We start from the raw sequence: 25,099 nt of genomic DNA, 5'->3' as shown, positions 1-25,099 counted from the left end.
CTCGCATGACCTTCTCATAAACAAACTAGGGAAATACAACCTAGATGGAGATACAGTAAGGTGGGTGCATAACTGGTTGGAAAACCATTCCCAGAGAGTAGTTATCAGTGGTTCACAAGTCAAGCTAGAGGGGCATATAAAGTGGGGTCCTGCAAGGGTCAGTTCTGGGTCCAGTTCTATTCAATATCTTCATCAATGATTTACATAATGGCATAGAGGTTACACTTATAAAGTTTGTGGATTATACCAAGCTGGGAGGGGTTGCAAGTACTTTAGGGGATAGGATTAAAATTCAAAATGATCTGGACAAACTGGAGCAATGGTCTGAAATAAATAGGATGAAATTCAATAAGGACAAATGCAAAGTACTCCACTTCGGAAGGAACAATCAGTTGCACACATACAAAATCAGAAATTACTGCCTAGGAAGGAGTACTGCCGAAAGAGATTTGGGGGTCATAGTGCATCACAAGCTAAATATGAGTCAACAGTGTAACACTGTTGCAAAAAAAGCAAACATCATTCTGGGCTGCATTAGCAGGAGAGTTATAAGAAAGCCACAAGAAGTAATTCTTCTGCTCTATTCCACACTGATTAGGCCTCAACTGGAGCAGTGTGTCCGGTTCTATGGTCTAGATAATACTTAATCCTGCCATGAGTGCAGGAGACTGGACTACTAGATAACCACTTGAGGTTCCTTCCACTCGTATGATTCTACGTGTGTCTTAGAAAAACTTCCCCTTATTCTGTTAAGGGCTCTGCTGGCTTAGGCAATGTATTTTGGTTGGGCATACAGAAAACATAGTCACATTCAATTATAGCTAACGTTTTACCAGGTTAACTTTTTACTGCATTTCCCCTGCTGGAGCACTTGAATGTTATTATTTAAGTCAATATTAGTTTCTCAGCCACGGATTGAAAGTGAGGAAAGAAGAGCCTGATGGTTAAAGCACAAGATAGAGACAGGATACCTCAGACTTGCAACGTGACTCTGGGCAACTTCTTTCCTCTCTCACAACCCTGTTTCAAAGCTGTGAAATGGGGATAGTAGTATCAAGAGTTTCTGATTTAACTGTACATCTGAACCCCTTGTGGCCTCCTCAGAGGCGCTCCACATCAGTCTTAGGTCTCTAGGAATCACCTTTCCTGGGGTGAAATCCCATGATTTGCTCCCTCCAGATGGGGTCTTAGGCTGCAGACTCCTGCACTTCATTATGATCATCTCAGTCAATCTTACTTCAGTTCAGCACCTGCAGTTCTGCTCTCTCAGGAGCAATGACACGGTTATTCAGTGACCAGCCAGCTTTCATAAAACAATGTACCATTTATTCAGAAAAAAAGTGTTTCAGAAAAAGTCAACAACAAACAGCTTATATGTATGCCTGGCTTAGCAGGTGGTCACCCACCTTCCACTTCCACTTCAGTCCACAGCAGGGCCTGTCTCTCTTGGACATAGTCAACATGCCTGTCAATTCTTCGATAGCATGTGAGTGACCCTCTCTTTAGGCCAGAGTTTATATTTTATACAGTTTCAAGTCCTTTGTTGTTTTAGGCCTTTTGAACCAGGTCAAACCAATCTGTTATTGTGGGGAGAAGGGCACGACGAGGAGAGTGTGAAACTTCAAAAGACTTGTTCCAGTATTGTGGAGTTGAATTAATTTCACCCCCTCCCTGGCCAGAGATTTTAGTTCCTGCAGGAAGCATTCCTTGTCTGACCCATTTAGCCAGGTTTACAATCACTAGCAAGCCCATAAAGATACATATAACATTAATAGAGTAGTGTTTGAATATTCTTCTGTAGTATTTGTCACAAAGAGTATCTCATTAGGGAGGGCAAAAATCTTTAACATCAATTTGCAGTTCTCTGATGCCTTTCATTCAAAGCTCTCAAAGTTCTCTTTTGAGTATTATCAGTACACATTCCTAGCGTTGGGCTGTGCCAACATCCTCCATATAAGCTCAGAACCCTCTAGAAAGGCTCTGACCATTTGGGAGGGAACATGGAACCTTGAACCATGGAACATTTCCTGTGAGGCTGCATAAGAAGGTGAGGCCTCTGTCCATCCCCAATGTAGCAGGTAAAAAGTCCTTCCTTATTAGCTGATTTTGGGATCCTTTAGATGGGGATTTTTGTACAGTTTTAATTAGTGAAGACTAGTTTGTTAATTTTAAAAATTAGGATTTTGTAGACCATTTCTCCCCTATATACACATCTCTTCATTAAGTGGTAGGACAAAGGTGGGCAAAATGCTGGAGAGGTTGGACTAAGCACCCAGAAATGCAGGTGCAGATCCAAACTACCTGACCCTGCTTCTCCATTCTTAAATCACTTTTACACTAGTGAGCTTCCATTGACTTCAGAAAAATTACACCACACAAAACCAGTGTAATGCAGTCAAGAATCACTGTGTCTCCAAAGCTGGGTTGTAATTGTCAAACAAACAAATGTTTGGGCAAGATTTCTGTTGTTTCCTACTTGTGCACACACAGGAAGTACTGCCACAGCAGGCTTTCTTTCTCCTTTGTGGCCCTTCTGCCTCAGGTCCTATATGGAAACCAGATGGGCATACAGGCATGGAAATAATTTTTTTTTTAAATACAACTTTTCTGAACTTCATAAAAGATTTGGGGTCAGGGTTCATCTTGAGTTTTACATGAAGCTTCAGAAAGATTCTTACTGTAGGCAGAACAGTGTGCCCCATCGTTCGGAGGAAAATATTGTTGCATTCTATGTACATCCATCCATCCAAGCATCAGGTCTTGGGCAGGTTCTAGTTGTCCTATTGAGCATGAGTGTTTAGATCCTGCTATTATCATTAACAGAGACGGAGCAGTGTTACATCTTACTTGATGTAGTCAGAGAACAAACATGAACATGTAGGAGATGGGATGGGAAATCATAAACACTCCTAATGGAGGAAGGCAACTCTGTGTGTGGCACTCACCTTCATGTGGTCAAAGTCTGTTATGCCCATCTGTGGCAGGTTTGAGCAGTTAACATGGATGAGTTTGCGGCCAGTGATGCAGTTAGTTGTAAAGCACTCCTGGCAGGAAAATCAGATGGAAACACTATACAGCAGTGAGCAGTACTGCCAACCCCAAGCATTCAAAAACCAACATTAGTCAGCCGCCCCGCTGCCCAATCAGGAGACTGGCTTAAAAGCAATGAGATCTTTAAAAATAAGGGCTTTCCCCCCTTCTGGTTTCTGAGCCTTTGCGGGACGCTGGCCTCACTCTTCCTAGGTCTTCTCCGCCACCACCAGGGCTAGAAACTTGCCCTGAGTTTTCCAAGAACGCAGAGATCCTGAGTGCTCTTGATGCCAGGTTCAGGGGCGCTGCCAGGCCGCAAGGCGGAGCAAGGGAAGCGGGAATTGCTCTCCAGCTCGGGCCTAGAGGGAGCTCAGCGATGGCACCGCGAGCGGGGTTCGTAACAGTCCGAGTTCGCCCCCCTCTGAGCCTGCAGCTGGCCGCGCAGCGCCCCCCTCACCTAGCTCACGGCCCCGCCCTCCTTGCCCCTGCCCCTCACCTCGTACTGGGGGAAGCCCAGCTGCCGAACCCACTCAGCCACCTCCACGGGGCTCCAGGCGAGGCAGGCCGGGCCAGGCTGGGACTCGGACTCGGACTCTTCGGGCTCGGATCCGGGCTCAGGCCCTGGCCCCCCGGACCCCTCCTCCTCCGGGACCTGCTCCATCCTGGGCGGCTGCGCCCCGCCATGGAGCCATAGCAACGCGTCGGAACAGTCTCCACGGAGACCTCCACTTCCGGGCGTCAGGCAGCTATTTCCTCCCCCGCCGGGCCCGGCCCCCTGTGTGAGCGAAGCGCCGCCGAGCCGAGCCGAGCCGCGCCGCCCGCTCCCGCCGCTGCCCTCGCGCCGCGGAACTGCCCGAGGGAAGGCCCAGGCCGGGCGATAGGCGCCCAGCGCTCGGCTCTTCCCGCCCCAGGCTCGGCTCTTCCCGCCGTTTCCGCCTCTGCCCGCCGCTGACAGCTTCGGATCTTTCCGCCGCCTCGTCCTCGCGCGCAGGCTGCCCATGTCGGAGGTGCTGGTGGCTGCCGCCGGCTCCTGCTTCGAGCCCCCCGCGGCTGGGGAGCCGAGCGGCCGCAGCTGCTCCGTGTCAGAGCGGGACGCGCAGGGCCGCCGCTCACCGTCTGAGACTCCAGGTACCGGGGGGCGGGGGCGCACCGGGACGCGTGCCCCGCACACGGACCCCGGGGCGCGGGCTCTTCCCGCTCCGGTCCCTCGAGTGTGCTGGCCGCCGCGCTCGGGGGCTGGAGGAGCTGCTGTGGGGCAGGGCTGCAGGCCGCGGCTGGGGGACACCGGCTGAGCTGTGTGCGTAGCCTTCGCTGTGCAGCTGGGACTCGTGTGCGCGGGGTGTGGCGGCGCCTCCCCGCGAGAGCACCGCGGCTTGACGGGGTTCCTTCCCTCCCTCCATCTCGCCTGCTCGCCCCCTCGCCTAGGGGGGACCTGTAGCGCTTGCCAGGCAGCCGAGGGAGTACAGCGCCTGGTACACCACAAGGAGCAGCAATAGGGAGAGTGGGCTGGGAGTGGGAGCTTCCCAAGGGGACTTAGGAGAGTTACAGCCAGTAACAAGATAGTCTGCTTTTACTCCAGTTAAGCTATTGCTGCAAAATCGGAGCTTTCTGCGGCTGCTACTTCCAGCCTCCTAGCATAGCACACTGTTTTCAGTACCCATCTTGAGAGCCGATTTGGCTGAGGTCTTGGGAAGACGTTAAGAAAGCTGCTGCTGACCTCTTCTGAGGTCTAAGGGTATGTCCACACTGTGTAGCCTAGCCTGTGATGGCATAGCTATGTCAGCACAGCCCCCTAGGATATGTCTACACTACAGATCCTATGCTGACATGCTCCACTAGTGTAGACACAGCCTATGGAAGAAGCCTTCCTGTCAGTGTAGGAACATATCTCCCCTAACCACATTGTCTATCTCCATAGAAGCTGTTTTCCATCATAGCTGAAACTATAGTGGGGTTTTTCCACACCCCTCACTGATGTACCAATACCGACATAACTGTTAAGCATAGACCAAGTCTAACTTGCCTCTTGATTGATACAGTTGTTTTTGAGTAGTTGGTTTCCAACAGCCTCTATCCCTAAGGGTACTGGGTTGTTTCTCTGTTCCCTAGTGTACCAGCTGCTTTATATTTAGAGAAATGTATTATGGTGTAAGCATTGCCTCATGTAAGGGAGATAATAATAACTTTGATTTGCTTAAGTTCCTAGCACTTTGGTGCCTGGAGACCAGTAAAGATTCCACTACAATCTTTAGACTAACACAGCAATACAGCTCATTATAGGGAACCAATTAAGTTTGTTTTTTAAAAAGCAGCACTGTTTAGTGTAGGGTTAAGACTTGAGATTCCTGGGTTCTAATTACATTTTTGCCACTGATTTACTGCATAACCTTGAGTAAGCCAGTTGCCCTCTTTGCCTCACTTTTTTCATCTGAAAAATGTGGCTAGTAATCCTGACCTTTCCCCCCGGGCTTATGAGATTTATTAAATGTTTGACTGGCACAGTGGTATCCTGTAAAATGCACTGTAGACGTGCAAAATGTTTAATACTTGATGTGAAATCAAAGGTACCTGCCATTGTGGTACCTAAGCAACTATGGAGTTGGGTATTAGCTGGTGACCACATCCCATGTGTCACCTCAAGAGGATAGGATGCTGGGCCTCACTTTGAAGGGCCTGTGAGTCTAGAATTTATTTCTCCTTTGAAGCACACATAGAGAATGTCTATGGCATCCTTGAGAGCAAACCTTGGGATGTTTGTTTTCTCGCTGACTCGGTCAAGTGGGTGGCTTATTACTATATGTGTAGGAGGAACGTTCTCTTCCCACCGCCACCTTCCTATCTGCTGTCTTGGTCTCAACTTCCTTATTTTGTTATATGCAATGGTGTTTTAGCCATGTTGGTCCCAGGATATGAGAGAGACAAGGTGGGTGAGGTCTTATCTTTTATTGGACTGACTTCTATTGGGGAAAGAGACAAGCTTTTAAGCTTACACAGAGCTCTTCTTCAGACCTTTAGAAGAGCTCTGTGTAAGCTCAAAAGCTTGTTTCTTTCAACACAAGAAGTGGGTCCAATAAAATTATATTGCCTCATCCTTGTCTCTTTATTTTGTTATAGGCATTTCTGCATAAGGTGTTTACTACAGTATCTAAACCCAGTAATATCTATGACCTCCCTCTAGTTCTCCAGAACTTCAGGCATGTTCTCTTCCCTAGTTTACTTCTCCTTTAATGTCCCCTTTAAAAACTTCCTTATCTCTTTTAGATCATAACTGTGTGAAGCATTTTGTAATTCTGTGTCAGATCACCAGATGAAAAATTTCTCCCCACAACCAGAATCAGGAGCATGGAGCTTGCCTGATTTAACTTGTCCATCACTGCCAAATTGAGTCATATGACACGCAATCTTGCTGGCTGTTGCTTTTTCAGGCCATATTTTCTCCAGCAGTTGGCAGTAAAATGTTCTCACGTTGGTTACCAGGTAGAAGAGAAGTTTTAGCTGTGCAGTAACTTCAACAGTTGTTGAATCATGAGAATGACAGATGTAAAAGATCTGCTAGGTTCCCTCTAATCTGTTTCAGGGGGAGGGGCATGAAGTATTGTTTCCTGCTGTATTCTGTAGCAACTGAGATCTAGGCTGTTAAAACAGTCTTTCTAGGCATTGTAGTTTCTTTTAGGTACTCTCCCTTGGAGACTCTTAGGGGGCCGGAATAGGAACGCATGAGCAATAAGTTCAAAAATCAACCTTGTCTATTGCTCTATTTATAAAGTTGGAGTGAACAGAATTACTTCTCCCTGTTACACAAGTCTTACCACTCCTCAGATTTTGAGGCTTATTCGTGTCTCAAATATAATATACTTTAATGAGTGTACCTTCCAATGAAAGGTTCTTAACATCTTGCTTTTTTTCTAAATGATCAGAGAACAGATCATTAATGAGCATAAAGATGAATATTTATTTGGATCCTATACCCAAACAAAATATACGCTTGGGATAGTGGGGTTTCAATTCATTTCTTGGTGGAAAAATGCTTTTCTTTAAAGCAACAAAACAAATACCTCACTACCCTGGTACTAATTAGTCCCCTTCTTCGTTCTTGTCTAAAGCCCATCCCTCTCTTCTGCCTTCAGTTTCTCATCTTTAAAAGCAGTCCCTATAGGTCAGGTTGCAGAATGTTGGCGATGGGGTATGCTGCTTGAACTGTACCTGTTCTGTGGATCAGAGGCCTTTAATGTATGGGGCTATTAATCTGCTGTCTTTCACCAGCACCAAATTCCTTCTACTTAAACCAAGTAGAAGAGAATTCCTACTGTAATGTGGAACTTTAAAAATCTGTGTAATTGGGAGCCTGTCCATGCCCAATTAACTATCTTCTATGGGTAATGGAAGCAGACAGCAAGACTGTAGAGCAGGGGTGGGCAAACTTTTTGGCCTGAGGGCCACATCAGGGTTCCGAAACTGTATGGAGGGCCAGGTAGGGAAGGTTGTGCCTCCCCAACACCCTGGCCCCCACCCCCTGACTGTCCCTGTCAGAACCCCTGACCCATCCAACCCTCCCTGCTCCTTGTCCCCTGACTGCCCCACCTGAGACCCCACCCCCTATCCAACCCCCCTGTCCCCTGACTGCCCTGACCTATCCACACCTCTGCCCCCTGACAGGCCCCCCAGGCCTCCCATGCCTATCCAACCACTCCCTGGCCCTTGCTGCCCCCTGGGACTCCCTGCCCCCTTACCATGCCGCTCAGATCAACAGGACTGGCAGCTGCGCTGCCTGGCTGGAGCCAGCCACGCTGCTATGCTGCCCGGCAGGAGCTTGCAGCTCCACCACCCAGAGTGCTGGCAGCATGGCAAGCTGAGGCTGCAGGGAAGGGAGGACAGCAGGGGAGGGGCTGGGGGCTAGCCTCCCTGGCCAGAAGCTCAGGGGCCGAGCAGGACAGTCCTGCAGGCTGGATGTGGCCCACGGGCCATTGTTTTCCCACCGCTGCTGTAGAGCATGCACTAGAGTCATGTGGGGACAGAGCTTGTTCAGGAGACTAGGGGCAAACCTAGAGCCTACATCTGAACAGAAGCTTGTTTTGATTGATCCCTATGTCTTGTGTCAGAAACTGTGTTATCTTTTCCCTTCCACTTAGGGCCACTGAAAGCATTAAAAACCCTTTCTCTCTGCGGGGGAGGGACAACATATAATACAGAAGGTTGCCAGGCCCAGCTTTAAGCGCCAAGGCTGCATGACCTTGGTGACTCTGGATAACTAGAGTTTTGCTTTATTGCCTGCACGTTCTCAAAGGTTAAAAGCTGTTTAATCTTCTCTCCATCTTCCACCCATTGCTAGAAGATGAAGATTCAGCCCCCAAACCAGCATCTGCATCCCAGACAGTCACCTCATCAGAGTCCGAGACCTCACAGTGCAGGTAGGAAAAGATCTTTGTGTGATTACCCACATTAAATGTTCCCCAACGTCAAGGAAATGAAGGATAATAGGTCTCTCCCCCACCTCCTTCTCTATCAGTGGTGTCTGGCAGCTGTTCCTCTCCAGGGCATCGGAGACTCAACTTTTTTCAGGTTCTGTACACTGTAGACTATATTGGAAGAGCTATTCTTCTTGACTTTGGGTTATTTTAATGCTTATAAAATCTAATGCTTGTAAAATGCTTTTAATTTAATGCTTATAAAATGCTTGTAAAATGTAACCCATGACTCACCTCAGGCTTTTTGGATCACAGAGCTAACTAACTTCCAACAGGAAATTATCTGAGCTCTGGCTGAAGGATATTTTTAATTAAAAAATATTCTTTCTGTATCTAATCCCCAGGGAAGCTGGATCGGAAACCTACTTTTTTGCTGCTGCTTTTTCAGTACATTTTATACTCTGAATATCAGTTGTTTGGTTTATTATTGAAGGATTGCTGATGAGCATTTGTGTGCATGCATCCTGGCTTTTGTTGGGGTGCTTGTGAACATTAGAGTTGCACACATTCAGCTTTTCTCTAAAACCGTTGAAGGTTTTGTTTTAACATTCCCTTTCCTCCGCCCAAAAATAACACTCTCCCCTGCCCCCGCAACACACTCATAAAAGCTTTCAGAAACAGATGAGTTAAATAGATCAAAATTTGGGTCTCAGCAGTTATTAGTGTCCTCCATTTTAAAAATCCCTCACAAAAAACACAATTTGAGGTAATCCTGGCTTTGCTAATGAAATCTGCAGCACAGGAGAGACTGAGATTCCTGCTGCCTTCATAATTACAGTTTCATCCAGAGAGACTGTACAGCAGCCCAGTTGGCTCCAAACAGGCTTTTGCTTTAATCTGATTTTATCATATATTCTAGGTAATTATGGAATTTAATTTTCTTCAGAGAAACTAGTTGGGCATTAAGTAAAATGCCAACCTATGTTTTAAACCCATGTGAATGTTTCCTGATAAATCTGTTTAAGGTCTGAGGGGGGTGGTTTTTTTGTGTTTTTTTTTTTTTTTAAGGGAAGAGGGTAGTGGGCAATATGAAAGAGGCTTGAAGGGGGAGCTGACTTACTTTCTTCTCTTAAATCTGATTACAAATTTTCTGCAACTCTTTTCACCCTCTCCACAAAATCCAAAGCCTTCAGTGCTGTTTTTTTTTTTTTTCAAAAAATTCAAAGTCAGCCCCAGCACCATAGAATATCAGAGTTGGAAGGGACCTCAGGAGGTCATCTAGTCCAACCCCCTGCTCAAAGCAGGACCAATCCCCAGCTAAATCATCCCAGCCAGGGCTTAGCCTTGTGGGGAACACTGAACCTGACCTGTTGGACCCACCTACCAGGTTATGTAGCATTCATGTGTGCTAGAATGAGATTGAACTCTAGCTAGGTCTGTGCCACACACCTGTTCTTTTGAAAAGAAAACATAGTGGAAGATTTCTGATTCAGGCTTCCAAAAGCATGGCTATAAATAGTTAAGTTTTGTAACAAAAATATATTTAAAGGGTCCCTTTTTAAACTTTTTTTGCTCGGCAACCTAGTAGGGTTATCTTTGTATCCTGACAATCGGCTCATGTGAACCACTCTCTTAGTGGAAACTGGTGGTGAGACATTCCCTTCCTATCAACAACAAATGAGATTAAGAGAATTTAATTAGTTTTTAGTTCTTTCTGTTTTAGGGTCCAAGGTTGCATCCTCAAGGGAGTTCAGTTTCGGAAAGGACAGTCATGTCTGTCTTTTCCAGCCTTCTCTTTATTTACAGAAACAGTACAGAAAGCATCTAGACTATTCTGTTTTTATTAGACACTTCCAATGTAGCTTGGAACAATCTGTCCCAGCATTAGTCGAAGCACTTCATATTCCTAAAACTGAAAACTTCACTTGCTTTCTACCATTGGTGCTTTGCATGGAGCTAGCCTGGTGCTGATCTGTTTCTCATATGGTAAACCAAGGTGGCTGGCTTTGGATTTCCATTGCTGCAGGCAAAGGTTTTATGTCTTTTAAAAGAGACTGTTTCTATTCCTACTAGACTTGAAGTTTCTTTTCATGAAAGCTACGTTTAGTGCCTAAGATTAAGGGTGGTTCTTTAACCCCATTCTGGATTAGTAGCTAGGATTATTTAATCTCAGTTGGCATAATTGACTTTTTTCAGGGATGGGCAGGGGTGCTGCGATGACATAGTAATTTAGAGGGGAATTTCAGGATGTAGGGATGAATAGGCAATATGCATTCAGGAGGCTATTGCTTTGCTGTTCTGTTTCTCTTGCTGCTGTTGTAGCTTTCCAGGTTTGACTAAAAGATCTCCCTCCCTCCTCCCATTATCTCTTCTTGTGGAGAGGTCCTAATCCTGCATTTGTGATTGTTAGTTTGTTACCATGACATGGCTTATGGGTTGCCAGATTCAGCATTCTGTACAGGAGGAGCAGGGATGCAACCATATTAACACTTGTTGATTATCTGTAGCAGAGTTACGGTGTTCTCAAAACGTGATCTGTTTGAAGTCTTGTCTCTGATGTAGATGGCCTGTGTGAGGGGTATATAGATGCCATCCAGTGCCTAGCAGGGAGAGAGTTACTTCTCTCTGAGATGCTACCACTGATCCCTGCTGTCAGTGCAATGTTAGCGAAGTAGCCCTTCTATGAAAGGAGTGTGGCTGGGCTCAGTTGGAGTGAATTACTGCTACCTAAGGGACTATAAATGGGGAGTGAGCTCAGGAAAGTTGCTCAGTCTGGCTTGGATGAGCTAAAGAGGACAGCCGTCTGGGGCTGAGAGTGGACCTTGGTTGAGAGAGAGCTTCTTGTTTTAATGCAGTGAATGCTGGCTCTAGGAAGCCCAGTTCCCTTAGTTTATTTGCATTCCAGCCCCTGAGTGGGGTGGTTCATCACCTGTCCTTGGCCCACCTGGCTCAGTGTCTCCTGTTCTTCAAGCATCTTGAATTGATGTGCTATCTTTCTCTGAGAGGCCGCAGATTGGATCACCTGTGAATGTGCATGCTGCAGAGGAGTCTAGAAAAAGTGATGGTACATCAGAGGACCAGGAAGTGGCTGGACAAGGAGAGAAGCTGGCTGACCAGATCCAGCCCCCCAGGGAGGTAGGTGACTTGCCACTTCTATTTCTGAAAGGAGAAACCAAGATGCTGCAGTGCTTTTCCCATCTGCTGCTGAGCCTGTACATGAGGAACTGGGGCTCTGAGCATTTAGTTATGACTGTTTCCGCACAATGAGGGAGTTAACAGTGATAATCTAACCTTTAAAACTCAGAATGTGTCTCTCGCCCACGGTGTATTGGACCTTTGCTCCCTTTCAGTTTCCACCATTCCTAAGGCTTCAAGACTGTTCTCGGCTACTGGCTTTTGTCTAGGGCTTCAGGGAGTTCCTGTGAATTTTAAATAAACTAATATAGTCAATTTTTTTTGGGGTGGTGGTGATAAAGAAGCAGTGTTTTAGTTCTTTCAGGGAACAAACAGCTCCTGGTAATTTCAAATACAGCTTTGGAGAGACATCGTGTAATAATACTCTTGGTCTGTAAGCTCTGTATCTGCCTATGTGAGAAGGGGGAATTGGCAGCACTGTGTTAATCTGGGCAACAGTTTTAACAAGTTCATAGTAGGCATCTGTTTAATTGTGATTGCAGTCTAAGTCCTGGGAAAACTGAAGAGGCTGGTTCCTAGAACTGGAGCAGCTTCAGCACTTGAGAGGGCATCTGGGTAGATCTGAAATCTTTTACCAAATAAAGCAATGATAGCCCCCAAACTTTGAGGCAGTGCAAATAGCTAGACTTATCTGTCTGTGGAGATGATGCTTCCTTGGGAGACCAGTGGTCGCTAGCACAGTGCAGCATTTGGCTCAAGAGTTTCACAGTTTTGGAGGCAGAGAAGACCATGCACAGAAACTGTCCTCTGAGCCAGCCAGTTATTTAGTAAATATTTTATACTTATAGCAGAAACCCAATGGGAAACTGATGTGAATTCATGAAAATGGCTCCTTCTTCTCCCTCAATCCCTGACAAACCATTTAAAATCCAACTGGAGGCCCCCAGAGCCACTGAGGAACTTGCTTTATGTGCCCTGCACAGGAGGCCGTCGTGCGGATGACCAAGTACCGTGCCCCACAAGGACCAGGGGATATAGTCATGATACAGTCAGAACACACAGGTGCAGTGGATGTCCTCTCTGCAGAGCTGGAGACTGCAGACCTTTTAGGTGAGCAGAGAAAAGGTGAGGACTGCAATGGTAATATTTCCTTTGGGTAGGAATGAGGCCTGTACACACAGATCTCATGTGGCAGCAGGATTGGAACTGTGGATGCTCTCCTTCAATAGGGTGGACAGAGGCAGTCTACTATACGTTACCAGCTCTGTATCACTGGGAGTGGTCTGGTGGCTAGAGTAGGGGACTCCTATTCAGGATTCCTGAGCGATTTTGCCATTGATTTGTCGGTGGCCCTGGACAAGTCACTGCTTTAAGTAGCTTTTGGACATGTCACATCACTTAATATTATTTTCCTTCCAGTGCTCTGCACTCATTGCCATTGAGTACCTAACCTCCCATGTGGGACCATCTTATACCCCCTCCTCAACTACCCATCTCTTTAGAGCAGAGGTGGGCAGACTATATGGTCCACAGGCCACTTTCGGTCTGTGGGACTCTCCTGCCCAGCCCCTGAGCTCCTGGCCTGGGATCTAGCCCCCAGCCCTTCCCCTGCTGTTCCCCCTCCCACACAGACTCTGCTCACTGTACCGCTGGCACAATGCTCTGGGCAGCAGGGCTGTGAGCTCTTGCCAGGCCACGCAGCTGCAGAGCCGTGACCTGACCCAGTGCTCTGTGCTGCGTGGTGGTGTGGCTGGCTCCAGCTGGGGCGGCATGGCTGTAGCACCTCCAGCCACCGGTGCTCCAGGCAGCGCGGTAAGGGGGCAGGGAGCAGAGGGGGTTGGATAGAGGGCAGGGGAGTTTGGGGTGGTGGCAGTCGGGGTGGGAGGTCTGGGGGCAGTCAGGGGATAGGGAGGAGTGGATGGGGCAGGGGTCCTGGGGGGCTGTCAGGGGACAGGGAACAAGGGGGGGTTGGATGGGGCAGGAGTCCTGGGGGGGGCTGTTGGGGTGAGAAACAGGAGGGGTTGGATAGGGGGCGGGGGCCGGGCCACACCTGACTGTTTGGGGAGGCACAGCCTCCCCTAACCGTCCCTCCATACAATTTCGGAAACCCAATGTGTGGCCCTCAGGCCAAAAAGTTTGCCCACCTCTGCTTTAGAGTGTGCATCTGCTGAAACATTTCTAAGGGTTTGTCTTCACTATGATCTATGCTGCTGCAATTGATGCAGCAGGGATTGATTTAGCGGGTCTAGTGAAGACCCGCTAAATTGACAGAGCACTCTCTGGTTGACCCTGGTACTCCAGCTCCCCGAGAAGAGTAAGGTACTGTTGGTGCAGCGCAGTGAAGATACCGTGGTAAGTCAGCCTAAACTACATTGACTCCAGCTATTTTATTTACATAGCTGGAGTAGCGTAACTTAGGTCTACTTACCCTGGTAGTGAAGACAAGCCCTAAGTAAAGCGGTTTAAAAACAAACCCGCCTCCTCTTTATGAATCTTAGCTCACAGACACAGGGGTGAGAAGATCTGTGAATAGGAAGCTGAGAGCAAGGAACTTAGTGAGGTCCTTTCTCCTGTCAATGCCTGAGTGTTACTCAATACAGCATTTAATGGGAATCCCATGTTTGCATTTAGAACAGACTGGATCCTGCTGTGTGTCGGGGCAGGTGAATTGGTGGGTGAGCTATCAAATAGGCCATAGAGAAACCTAGGAACAGACAGAGCAGAGGAGGGCATGTTAGTGCAAGATACTGTGTTTGTTCTCGTGCGCATGCTCTCTCCTTCTCCCTCTCTCCCCTCCGCACATGAAGACTGAGCAGGAGGAAGGGCTACAGACAAATGACCTGTGAGATTGGTAATAGATCCTAGCTTGAAAGAGAATAGATCTAAAATAAATTATGCAATGGCTGACTATCCAAGGTGTTTAGGAGATACTTGGATGTTTGTGGAAACCTTTGAACTAGAAAGGGGACTGGTGATAGCATCAGGACTGCTGCTGTTATCTCTTCTCTCTGTTGCCCTTTCAGAACTCAAGATGTCTCTTGCCATCATAAGCCCAAGATAGTATCCCCCTGACCTAGCATCATCTCTTTAAAAAAGACCAGACTAGTGAGGGAGGATAATGTGTGGTGTGCTCCATGGTTGGCATTTGGATGCATGTGGAGTTACTCCTTCAGGGTGGTCTATGGAGTTTTTCTTAGAATTTCCCCTCCGTGGTAGCGAGAGTAGAAGTTCTAGTGTCAGTGAGGTGTCGTCGTTTATAACCCTGTTCAGAGCAAGTCTGTACGTAGTGGGGAAAACACCAGTACCTTATCTACATTGGCACTTCCACTGGTGGAGCTAAATCAGTGGGAAATTCGGAGGGCTCATAGATAAGCCCCATGAGTCATGAGGTTATGCATCTGGGTGTGAAGAATAAGCCATGGGAGCCCCTCCCACTTCTCCATTCTTATGAATGTTGGATTGAATTACATAGGCTTTGGATCAGCTGAGGAGGCAGTTTCTGCATGTATGCATGATGCTAGTTGGTTTCTATCTGGTTGCTTAGGCTATGTCATAATGCTGTGCTGCCCAGTAACTCTGTCTGCTACTATTGGGTGTCTGTGTGGAAGCAGCAGAGTTAAGCCATAGGTGGAGCTGAGGTGTTGGGGTATTGTGCAATGCACTTGATGGGATGGAATTTTCAGTTAGGCCTGTACCTAACTTTTGCAGTCTGACTCTGTCTCTAGATAACCAGATAATTCACAGGAATGGCTTTGCAAGTTCGGGAGGGAGGGAAGAAGGTTGGAAGGGAAAACCAAGAGAGTAGTATGTCCAGTTCTGACGACAGTGCTAATGGAAGGCACTTGTCCTCGCCTTGAGAGGAGATGGAAGGTAAAGATTGGAGTTCAAGAGCTTTATCCAGAATAGCCGTCTTGTTAGCAGAACTCTCTCTGGTTGCCTTCTGACCAGTGATGAGTGGCTTGTCTTGTATTTTTCAGCTCAGCCTCCTCCTCTGGCTCCACCCTCCATTTGGACCACTTGCAAGATAAGGGAATTTAAAGCCAAAATGGGAAAGGAGAAGAATGCTCAGTTGGTGGTGAAACGGGGTGAAGTAGTGACAGTCCGGGTGCCAACACACCCAGATGGGAAGCGTGTTTGCTGGGAGTTTGCTACGGATGATTATGACATTGGCTTTGGGGTCTACTTTGACTGGACTCCTGTCACCAGTACTGCCATTACTGTGCAGGTCAGCGAATCAAGTGATGAGGAAGATGAAGAGGAAGAAGATGAGATTGAAGGTCAGTGCAAAACTTTACAAGATAAATTAATATTGTGTTCATCACCATGGTACCCAAGTACCTCCAAATCAGGTACTGTAATTCCTCACCACTTTGGCTAGTCGACCTACATGTTGACGGCAACCTTTTTGGAGTTCCAAGCTAGGTCACAATGAGAAGACCCTTCCTAATGGCTGCTCTTCTCCCCGACCCCAGGTGTATGCTCCACCAATAACACCACATATCCTTGCATATTGAACACTGAACACTTGCTCCCACTCTGTTTTCTATTGCATGATCAGTTTCTAACTTGTAACAGGATCAGGGTACAGTATGAGATTCTGACTTAACTCTTTGATCATCAGCCTAACAGATTGCGATGCCGATGCAATTGCTGGGTGGAGAGTAGTGTTTTTCTCACCGTATCAGTAGCTCTTGTTGATTGCACCCAGAGGGCATGCTGCCCATGTCCTTGGAGTATCTGTAGCCTAGAAGGTTTAGGGAGTCTCAGGACCAATGCAGGTCCCATCTCCGGACCAGTGATGACTGAAATTAAGCCCCACTGAGAAGAATTCCTCTTGGAGAAGTAGAAGGGAAGACTGAGAGACCACCAAGGCCAGAGGTGAAACTCTCCATTGCATTCCTCTACCCACAATCAATTTCTCTCTGGCATTGGGCCACCTTGAGGAGACCCTGCTGTTTAAAGGTGTCTACTGGGTGAAGAGGAAAAGGAGGGAAGTGGTGGGGAGAATTCAAACTATTCCCCAGTGTATCAGTCCCAAAGAGTGCCCCCTCTCAAAGCAGGTCTCCTATGTGGAGAGACTTTAGGTTGTGCATTGGACAGGGTGGGTATCTCAGCCAGTCTTCGTTAGCTAGATCTCATGTCCCTGTCCGGTAACCATGCCTTATTGATCATTTCCCCTCTGTTGGTTTGTCTGAGTCTGCTTGTCTCCTCTCTCCCACTCAGGACTCACCCCAGTTGGAGATGTGGAGAGGGGCTCTAAAAGCTCTCTACGAAACCGTTATCGGGAGATCATGCCCGTGTACCGAAGGGACAGTCACCGGGATGTGCAGGCAGGCAGTCATGACTACCCGGGCGAGGGCATCTACCTGCTCAAATTTGACAACTCCTACTCCCTCCTACGCAACAAGACTCTCTTCTTTCATGTCTATTACACCAGCTGAAGGAGGGGAGGGAGTGGGGACAGCAGGCAGGTAACACTGAGCAAAATAGGCTGCCATCCAGGTCTGGCACCCCCTAACTGGCACTTCCCTATGGCTGAGTGAGAGGCCTGGCTCTCTGCTCTCCTGTGGATAAGAACAGGTTTTCCCCCATTCCCTCCCAGCTTACTCACAGGAAAGGGTAGCTGCTCAGTTGTCCAAAAGCAACTCCTCTCGCTCTAAATTTCAGGAAGCTTGCTCTGTGAGGTCATCAGGCTGGGACTTTTCATTACAGCCAGTAAATTGTCAGAGGGCAGATTCAGATGGCAGCAGTTTCTTTCTATTGCACTTGTATGAACTGAAGCTGAAATACCCTTTTATTTAAATGGATCGCCAGTGGGTAATTGCCAACCACACTCTGCTAGCAGGCAAAGCCACCTGTATCACAGCCACTCTCCAGCTGCATCCTGTCTGCATTGCTGTACTTTACACACTAGCCAAACCTCCATTAATCTCTGTGTGGGGATTCATCCCTCCAACTACCTGAGTTGCAGCCTGCATCATCTGACCCCATTCATGGTGATGTAGTCATGTCGCAAGTGCCAGACCCAATCGTGTGAAACCTTTATTTTGGATCCTTGCAGAGGTAATCAATAGGAAGATCTCCATAGAAAAGGGAAAGCAGGTGTGGATGGGGAGGTGGATACAGATCATCCTGACTGTGGGGATGTGTAAAATTCCTGTCACCAACAAAACTTTCTCTTACCTGTGGGGAAAATTGAGCTGCAGCCTCTTGTGTTAATGTAAAACGGTTAACGTCTCAGGTCAGCACACTTTGAATCTGAAAAATGTGGGATCAGCCTTTCCCTTATATACCCACCTGGAGTTAGTGGGTCCCTGAAGTTATTGCTAACTAACACATTGAGGAATGCAGCTCCCTGGCCCACCTCAGGGATTAGCAGTGGCAATAGTGGTCAGCCTCTGCTCAGCCCTTGGCAGGAATAAGCAAGGATCACATTAATCTGTCAACAGATGGGTTTTAAAGGGTATTTATTTGTAACTCTTCAAGATTCGAAATGACTATTTATTTGATTTTATTCAAGAACCATTTCCCTTCAAGGTAGCTGCTGAATTTGCTCTGAGGTGCCTCTGTTTGGAGTTACTGAGTGACTTTGTGCAGGATGATTCTGGTGAAGTTCCAGTCTGACACCCTCCAGATATTGCCCTTTTGTGCAGATCTAGCCCTTGCTGCAGATGGGGTTAGTGTGGGGGTGTATAAAGCCAAAGACTTCACTCTCCTAAGAAGCCCAATAATTCCCTGGTGATTCCATACCTCTTGATTCAGGCCCTTCTTTTTATCTGCTCTGCCTACTTAAGCACTCAGGAGCAATGGCTAGGTCAGGGAGGTAAGAGCAGAGGGAGGTGTACCATTGAGCAGCCCATGCCAATCTGCTGCTTCTGCAGTAGTGGGTGGGGAGGACAAGGCAGCATAGGCTCAGGCACCAACGTGTTTTTCCTTTTTCAGGAGAGGAAGGAGGCAGGGAGCACAACTGCTGTTCTAAAAAGTAAGGGATGAGCAGCAGGGCTGCTCCTCCTTTAAGGGGCACAGAGGCAAGGAGGGAGCAGCTGCAGCCCTTTTTCTCTTCCCAGGAAGGGAGAGGGGAGTGAAGAGCAGAGTGGCCCAGCCCAAGAGGAGCGGGAAGGTAAAGTAGCTGCCTAATTCCAGGTAGCATCAGTGGAGGGGCCCTGCAAGGAAGAAGAGAAGCAGGATTTTAAGGGTGGGGCCCTCCCTTCCCCTCTAAGCAGCCTGGGCATGGGCTCCTCTCTCCCTGACCCCCTAACAGCCTGGGCGTGGATGCTTGCTTCTTCCCCAAGCCCTCTTGAAGTGCCAGGGCAGGTACCTCCCTCTCCAGTTGCTTCCTTCCACAACCTCTCCCCCAGGGCCTGATCAAGGACCCCCTCTTTTACTTTGGCTCTCAACTTCCTAAACACCAGATGTGGAGCAGGGCCCTGCCCCACCCCTTAAATATTCTGCTTCTGACTGTAAATCTCCGTGTTCCCCCACCCTGCTGTGTAATGCATCAGTGACTGCTATGCATTTGGCCTCTTGCTACATATTTTGGAAGGTCCTGCATGCATCTGAAAGAGGAGAGGTATGCACTGTCTAGGCCACTAGCTGCTGTCTGAAATAGGACTTAGTAAATAAGGAAGACACACCTGACCTGTGTATATATACCAGGTATTCTAGAAACTGCTGATGTCATGGATTCTCATGTGGAGAGTTCTACTCAGGGCCAGTGTTCTAGAACTGTCTCCAGGATAAGTTGTTCCCCTTTAGCCAATCAGAGACTGGTTCCTTTCTAGGTAATTGGCAGCTGCTCCAAATAGTCCTTAGTAAGGTGGACTGTACAGTAGATGGGAATCCCAGTGTTCAGTCCTGCCCTTCTGAAACAGACACAGATCTTTCTTCTGAGGCTCAGTCCACTTCATCAGATTTGCCCCTTTCTTGCCTCCTTGATTAAAGACAAATGGTCCTTGTATATGGTGTGCAGTCCCAAGCTGGTATATGTGCCAGTCTTATTACCTCATTGTGTCCATAGCCATGTTTGCTGCTGACTGGAGTAAAAGGGCCTTGACACATCTTCCTTCATTGTTGATATTTCAGTAGAGTAGCTTGTATTTCCCATAAGTGCTAAACAGCTGTAAGTGGAGAATATTTAATCTACAATAATGAAAGCTTCACAGCTTCCAGAATGTCACACTTTTCTTTGGTCTTTCATTTCCAAGTTATGTGAACATATTGGTGACCTTGTCACGGAGGTACTGAATGAAAATATATAGGTGACTGACTGAGAACCACTTATCTTTGGAATGATGTCCACACTGTGTGCAACGGCAGTCAACAAAGCAAATGAGATGTTAGGAATAATTAAAAAAGGAATAGAGAATATCTTATTCCCCTTATATAAATCCATGGTATGCCCATATCTTGAATACTGCATACAGATGTGGTCCCCTCATCTCAAAAAAGATATACTGGCATTAGAAAAGGTTCAGAAAAGGGCAACTAAAATGATTAGGGGCTTGGAACGGGTCCCATATGAGGAGAGATATTAAAGAGGCTAGGATTTTTCAGCTTGGAAAAGAGGAGTCTAAGTGGGGATATGATAGAGGTATATAAAATCATGAGTGGTGTGGAGAAAGTGAATAAGGAAAAGTTATTTACTTGTTCCCATAATATAAGAACTAGGGGCCACCAAATGAAATTAATGGGCAGTAGGCTTAAAACAAACAAAAGAAAGTTCTTCTTCACTCAGCACACAACCTGTGGAACTCCTTGCCTGAGGAGGTTGTGAAGGCTAGGACTATAACAAGGTTTAAAAGAGAACCTCCATGAATGTATCCAGTTAAGTCCATTAATGGCTATTAGCCAGGATGGGTAAGGAATGGTGTCCCTAGCCTCTGTTTGTCAGAGGGTGGAGATGGATGGCAGGAGACAGATCACTTGATCATTACCTGTTAGGTTCACTCCCTCTGGGGCACCTGGCATTGCCACTGTCAGCAGACAGGATACTGGGCTGGATGGACCTTTGGTCTGATCCAGTATGGCCATTCTTACGTTCTTATAAATGGTTTGCAGTTGTCCCTAATTGTTCTTAATAAAGTCAGTAACTCAGCCTTTAGTCTTGTTAAGATACTTTAATCAAGTCTCTAGCAGAAAGCATATTCAGTTAGCAAGGAAAGGATGCTGTATAGCCAGTGGCTTTCAGCAGTCATTTCCATTTAGTGTATGACATCTTAAGCCCCAGTCAGATCAAAGGAATAATCTCCTCTCCTTGTCTCACTCCTCATTAAGCTACAGCTTCCTTGGTACCTCTGCCCACAATACCTACTAGGCTTGTATCCAGCTCTGGTACCTGTAGCTGAAGCAGTGCTGGGGAGACCTCCATTCTAACTGCAGACACTGGGAACTGTGACTCCTGAGTCTGAGACGAAAAGTGAATTCTGAAATAGATTCTAGTTTTGCAAGGACATTAGTAACCTAAAAATGTTCACTTCAAGGAAAGTTCCTAACTTGTTTCTATGGAGTGACGCTTTTGTGTGTTTTCCTCTCCTATAGTTTGTGACTAGAAAAAAAAAACCAAAAACTAAAACCTCACCAGAGAAAAATTTTTATATTTGGCAAACAGTGTGTGTCTTCCTCCTGTGTGTGGCTTTTGTGACTGAAAGAAACTGTATTTTGTGTACAGAAACAAATTGTGGCTGGACTTGGGTAGGAGATAAGTGGGGAGCCATGTTACATGTCCAGTGGCTGTGCCTTGGTGACTCTGGAGCTGGAAGGAGCTCATTAAATATCCTTGCAGGGTGGGGTTTTGGGAGGGATCTCTATTCTAGTTCACTTGCATCCCAGTTGAATTTTTTTCTTCTTTTTCTCCTCTCCTCCCCCAAAAGCCACTCCCTAAGCATTTATCATGTGGTGCCTTGAAACAAGAGGGAGTGAAACCAGAGCCATAGACTTTATCATTTACTTTCCCCAGACCCTTAATTGCAAGGGTTTCCTCCCCCTCACTTCTCTACCTACCTTCCAAATAGCACACCTGGAAGTTAGGCTGGTGATCCCCTATAGTCTGTCATAGTTTCAGAGTAACTGCACCTGTATCTACACACCCCACTGTGGTCTGCTCCAGGAGTGCCCAATCAGGTCTCCAGCTGTCACTTGTCTCTGGGCAAGGACCTTTGTCCCACTCCCTTTTCACTGGGGGTTTTAAAGCTGCACATGTCCTTGCCTTACACTGTGGTATCCCCCCAAACCAGTCTACCTAACAGCCAGTGGCTGTGTGTTGCTTTCTCTCTGAGGGCTCTGTACAGTGTATTGCCAGCAGTTACAAGTTATCACACAGCTCTTTCTAAGCAAGCACCTTTATTAAGGTAAAAGCATTACAGAGAAAACCTATTAAAAACAATAAATTCCTATACACATGCTAAAAGCTTATCAAAGGTTACCCTAATCAGTCAAAGGGGGTGCTATTAGGCGAAAGTTTTTCCAACCTTCTGCAAGGATTGGGGCTTCCCTCAGATATAAGATCCGGTCTGTTTGCAGGATCAGAAAGGAGGCCTGAGTCAGTTTAAACCTAGCTGTTTTATATCAAAAGCCCTTTCTTTGTCTGTTCATCTCCTAGTTTGAACCAGTAAGTGTGCAAGCCTCCCTGGGGGTGGTATCTTTCTACAGGTGTTTACAACCTAAGTGATTCATCTTAATCACGCCCACTATTTTTGGTTCCTCAGGGGGCTGTGATGACCCTCCCACCTGAAGTTTCATACAATCCCTGGCCCACAGTGATACATAAACTTAAAACAATATGGTCCCCAAAGATTGCAACTACATGCAATATATGTCAGTCTGTTCCTGGCAAATTAAAACTGCTTTAACTGAGACCTTCTCACCAAGGAGATGAGGATTACAACTGAAAGCCTGAGCTCTCTGGCACCACAGGGCTATTGCCTTCAGAAGGTGTCTTTGTTACTACTGAGCATACATAGTGGAATGCCTAAGTGCTATTTTTTCTTGAGGGAGTTGTAGATGGGTGGATGCCAAGGCAGTTAAAATGAGAAGGACTTGTGACAATGCTAACCGAACACAAAAGTAGCAGATCTTGTCGCCACACTCTAGTGGAGTGTATGAATCCAGAGTTGGAGTTGATATGTGCTGCTGTGTACTATGGAACTAGATGAAGGATCAAAGCTGCAAAAATCTCTACATTTTAGATGACTTGTTCTCCTTTCCCATATTTGGTAGAACCATGGCTACATGCTGTAATGGGCAGTGCATTGCTAGGCATATCCATATTAAGACAGCATGCAGATCAAATAGGGACAGTCATTGAAATTGTACCATGGTAAATTCAGAATTCGGCTCCTTGACAAGAATTTAGCAAGATTCAAAGAGCGATGGGACACTTATGGATTACAAGAATGTCCAGGGTTATTGCAGTAAATACTAAATTAAAATGAAGTTCTTAAAGAGGTCAAACACCACACGCTTCAGGGCTCAAATCAATCTGTTACTATCAGGAGTTGGGAGGAGACTGCCTGAAGGGACAGACTATCCCCTTGTTTGCCTACTATGGTGTTTCTTGCACCTTCCTCTGAAGTATCTGGTGTGGGCTGCTGCTGGAGACAGGATATCATGTGAGAAGGTCTGATCCAGTATGACAATTCCATATATTCCGGTCTCCTATTTACCTGTGACTCTTGGAAGTGTCAGCTGAAGAAATATGTACTCCTCTCCTGTCTGACAGTTTAAGACTCTGTAATTCATATGGAATAAGAATCTGATTTGTGACTGGCTAGAATGGATGATGGGTAAAAGTGAGACCAGTGGTTTGAGCATTGGCCTGCTAAACCCAGGGCTGTGAGTTCAATCCTTGAGGGGGCTGTTATGTTGATCTGGAGCAAAAAACGGGGATTGGTCCTGCTTTGAGCAGGGGGTTGGACTAGATGATCACCTGAGGTCCCTTCCAACCCTGATATTCTGTGATACAGACTGAGATGTTAGATGCCAGCCATCATGCCAGGAGCTATAGAGGCATCGCCAAGTGACCACTTTGAATTTTAGTTACTTTTGAAAACTTTCAGTGGTTGAAGGCAGCCTCCCAGAGGCCTCTAAGGTACCCTTGTGACAGCAGTCTACAAGATGGAAAGGCCAGTCCCCACCTCTGCAACGTGCCCCTCAGTAGCCTTGCAATGGGGAATGTCTTGTATCTGGACACACCTTAAAGGTTTATTTTCTTGATCTGTGGTCTTTTTGTCAGTCCTCATCTGTGTGATGTGAAATGTTTTTTAATGTACTGTAGTTTCAAACTGAGTCAAGTTCTTTGCACCAAACTGCTGCTCTTTGTCCTTCCAAGGGATTGTTTTTAAACATCAAAAGGATACTTTACCAAAATGTGGCACTGAATCTTTTATCTTTTTGCTCTATGGCCCAAAGAAAGTCTATTTCTAGTGTGCTTGCATTTCCTTCTACAGCTGAGTTAGCGTGTTTATCTTCAGTATGGTGTGGCTGTTTTGTGACATGTATTGTCTGAGTTCCAAACTCTTTAAATAAACTTTTCACTATGCAACCATGACTTTTGTCTTCTGTTAAGGGGAGTGGGTGCTTCAGAGCTAAGACTCAGACTTCAGGCTTTCAACAAAAAAATCCGAGCTGAACTTATTTTTGAATTGCAAAGCAGAGAGGAATATTCACAGTGAACTTTGCAGCAGTGCTGGACTTCAGCAGTTGGCAACTAGGGATGTTCTCCTTACTTGTCTTAGCTGGCATAAGAAGGGGCACTGCTATTGGGAAGCTCCCAATGCTGGAGCTCCTCTGGCATTGGACAGTGGTCAGATGCTTCTTTAAGAAGTTCATTTTTCTGTTTTAAGATGGTGCTGTGAGAGGTCTTGTAGTCAGGTGTCTTACCTCCTTTGACAGTGACTTCTTACAACCTGGTGCAGGCAGGATATTCCTCAACTTTGAAGGAGTATGGGTGAATTAGACTCTGAACCCTTGTGCTTAAGTTTAGTAGTCCCCCCGCCCCCCCTTAATACAATGGAGATTGCAATATAGTTCCCTCTCCAGCATGACTCCATTCCTCTGATCTCCAACAGACTGGTAAGCGGCTTGCCAAAACCATGCAACGTGGAGACTCTTGCCTACGTTTGGTCCAACATAACACTCTGTTCCTTGAGTTGCAAATAAAGCTGGTTTATATGTGATGCTGGGGAATCAAAATATCTACAAAGCCTAATATAGGTGGTGGAGCAAGGCTAGAGGCAACATATTTTATCCAAACTCTTTTTGTCCAGATGGTGTCAACGTCTTGTTGGAATTTTCTTGCCCTTCAAATGAATGTGATTTTTAGCAGCAGCAGCAGAGGATGCTTGCAGAGCTGGAGTCAGAGGGCAGGAGTACAGAGGCTTTTAAAAAATTAATCAAACCCCCTGTTCCACAAGTTAGAGCAGGCAGAGCTGCCTCCTCTCCTCTCTTCCCCTTCCTCCCCCCCCCCCTCCCGGTTATAGTATCTGTACTGTAACCCTTAGCAGGAGAGGAGAGGGCTAATGGACAGTCTCCAT

General features: G+C 46.6%; 1 protein-coding gene across 2 annotated transcripts; it reads left to right on the top strand.

The window, feature by feature from the left end:
- The first annotated feature begins 3,920 nt into the window (after positions 1-3,920).
- TMED8 (transmembrane p24 trafficking protein family member 8) lies at positions 3,921-24,101 on the top strand. 2 transcript variants are annotated; one of them, XM_084632775.1, is made up of 6 exons: positions 3,921-4,158; positions 8,360-8,438; positions 11,441-11,570; positions 12,554-12,680; positions 15,548-15,847; positions 16,794-24,101. In XM_084632775.1, the coding sequence occupies exons 1-6, from the start codon at positions 4,029-4,031 to the stop codon at positions 17,009-17,011; spliced, it is 984 nt and encodes a 327-aa protein (XP_084488901.1). In that variant the 5' UTR covers positions 3,921-4,028; the 3' UTR covers positions 17,012-24,101. The 2 variants fall into 2 exon arrangements, with proteins under 2 accessions (XP_084488901.1, XP_084488900.1); XM_084632774.1 differs by having other exon boundaries at positions 12,554-12,695.
- Positions 24,102-25,099: the final 998 nt, after the last annotated feature.

The sequence above is a fragment of the Lepidochelys olivacea genome (genome assembly GCF_965140295.1).
Source record: "Lepidochelys olivacea isolate rLepOli2 genome assembly, chromosome: 6".
In the NCBI taxonomy this organism is placed as follows: Eukaryota; Metazoa; Chordata; order Testudines; family Cheloniidae; genus Lepidochelys; species Lepidochelys olivacea.
Note: the sequence above shows the minus strand (reverse complement) of the source record. Positions and strands in the feature narration are given on the sequence as shown.

What these genes read in the sequence shown, in the direction of transcription:
- TMED8 (XM_084632774.1), top strand. Translation starts at nt 4,029, where the DNA reads ATGTCGGAGGTGCTGGTGGCTGCCGCCGGCTCCTGCTTCGAGCCCCCC. An exon ending in TTTAGGTGAGCAGAGAAAAG is followed by an intron (nt 12,696 to 15,547) that starts GTGAGGACTGCA and finishes TGTATTTTTCAG; the next exon opens with CTCAGCCTCCTCCTCTGGCT. An exon ending in GGAAGAAGATGAGATTGAAG is followed by an intron (nt 15,848 to 16,793) that starts GTCAGTGCAAAA and finishes TCTCCCACTCAG; the next exon opens with GACTCACCCCAGTTGGAGAT.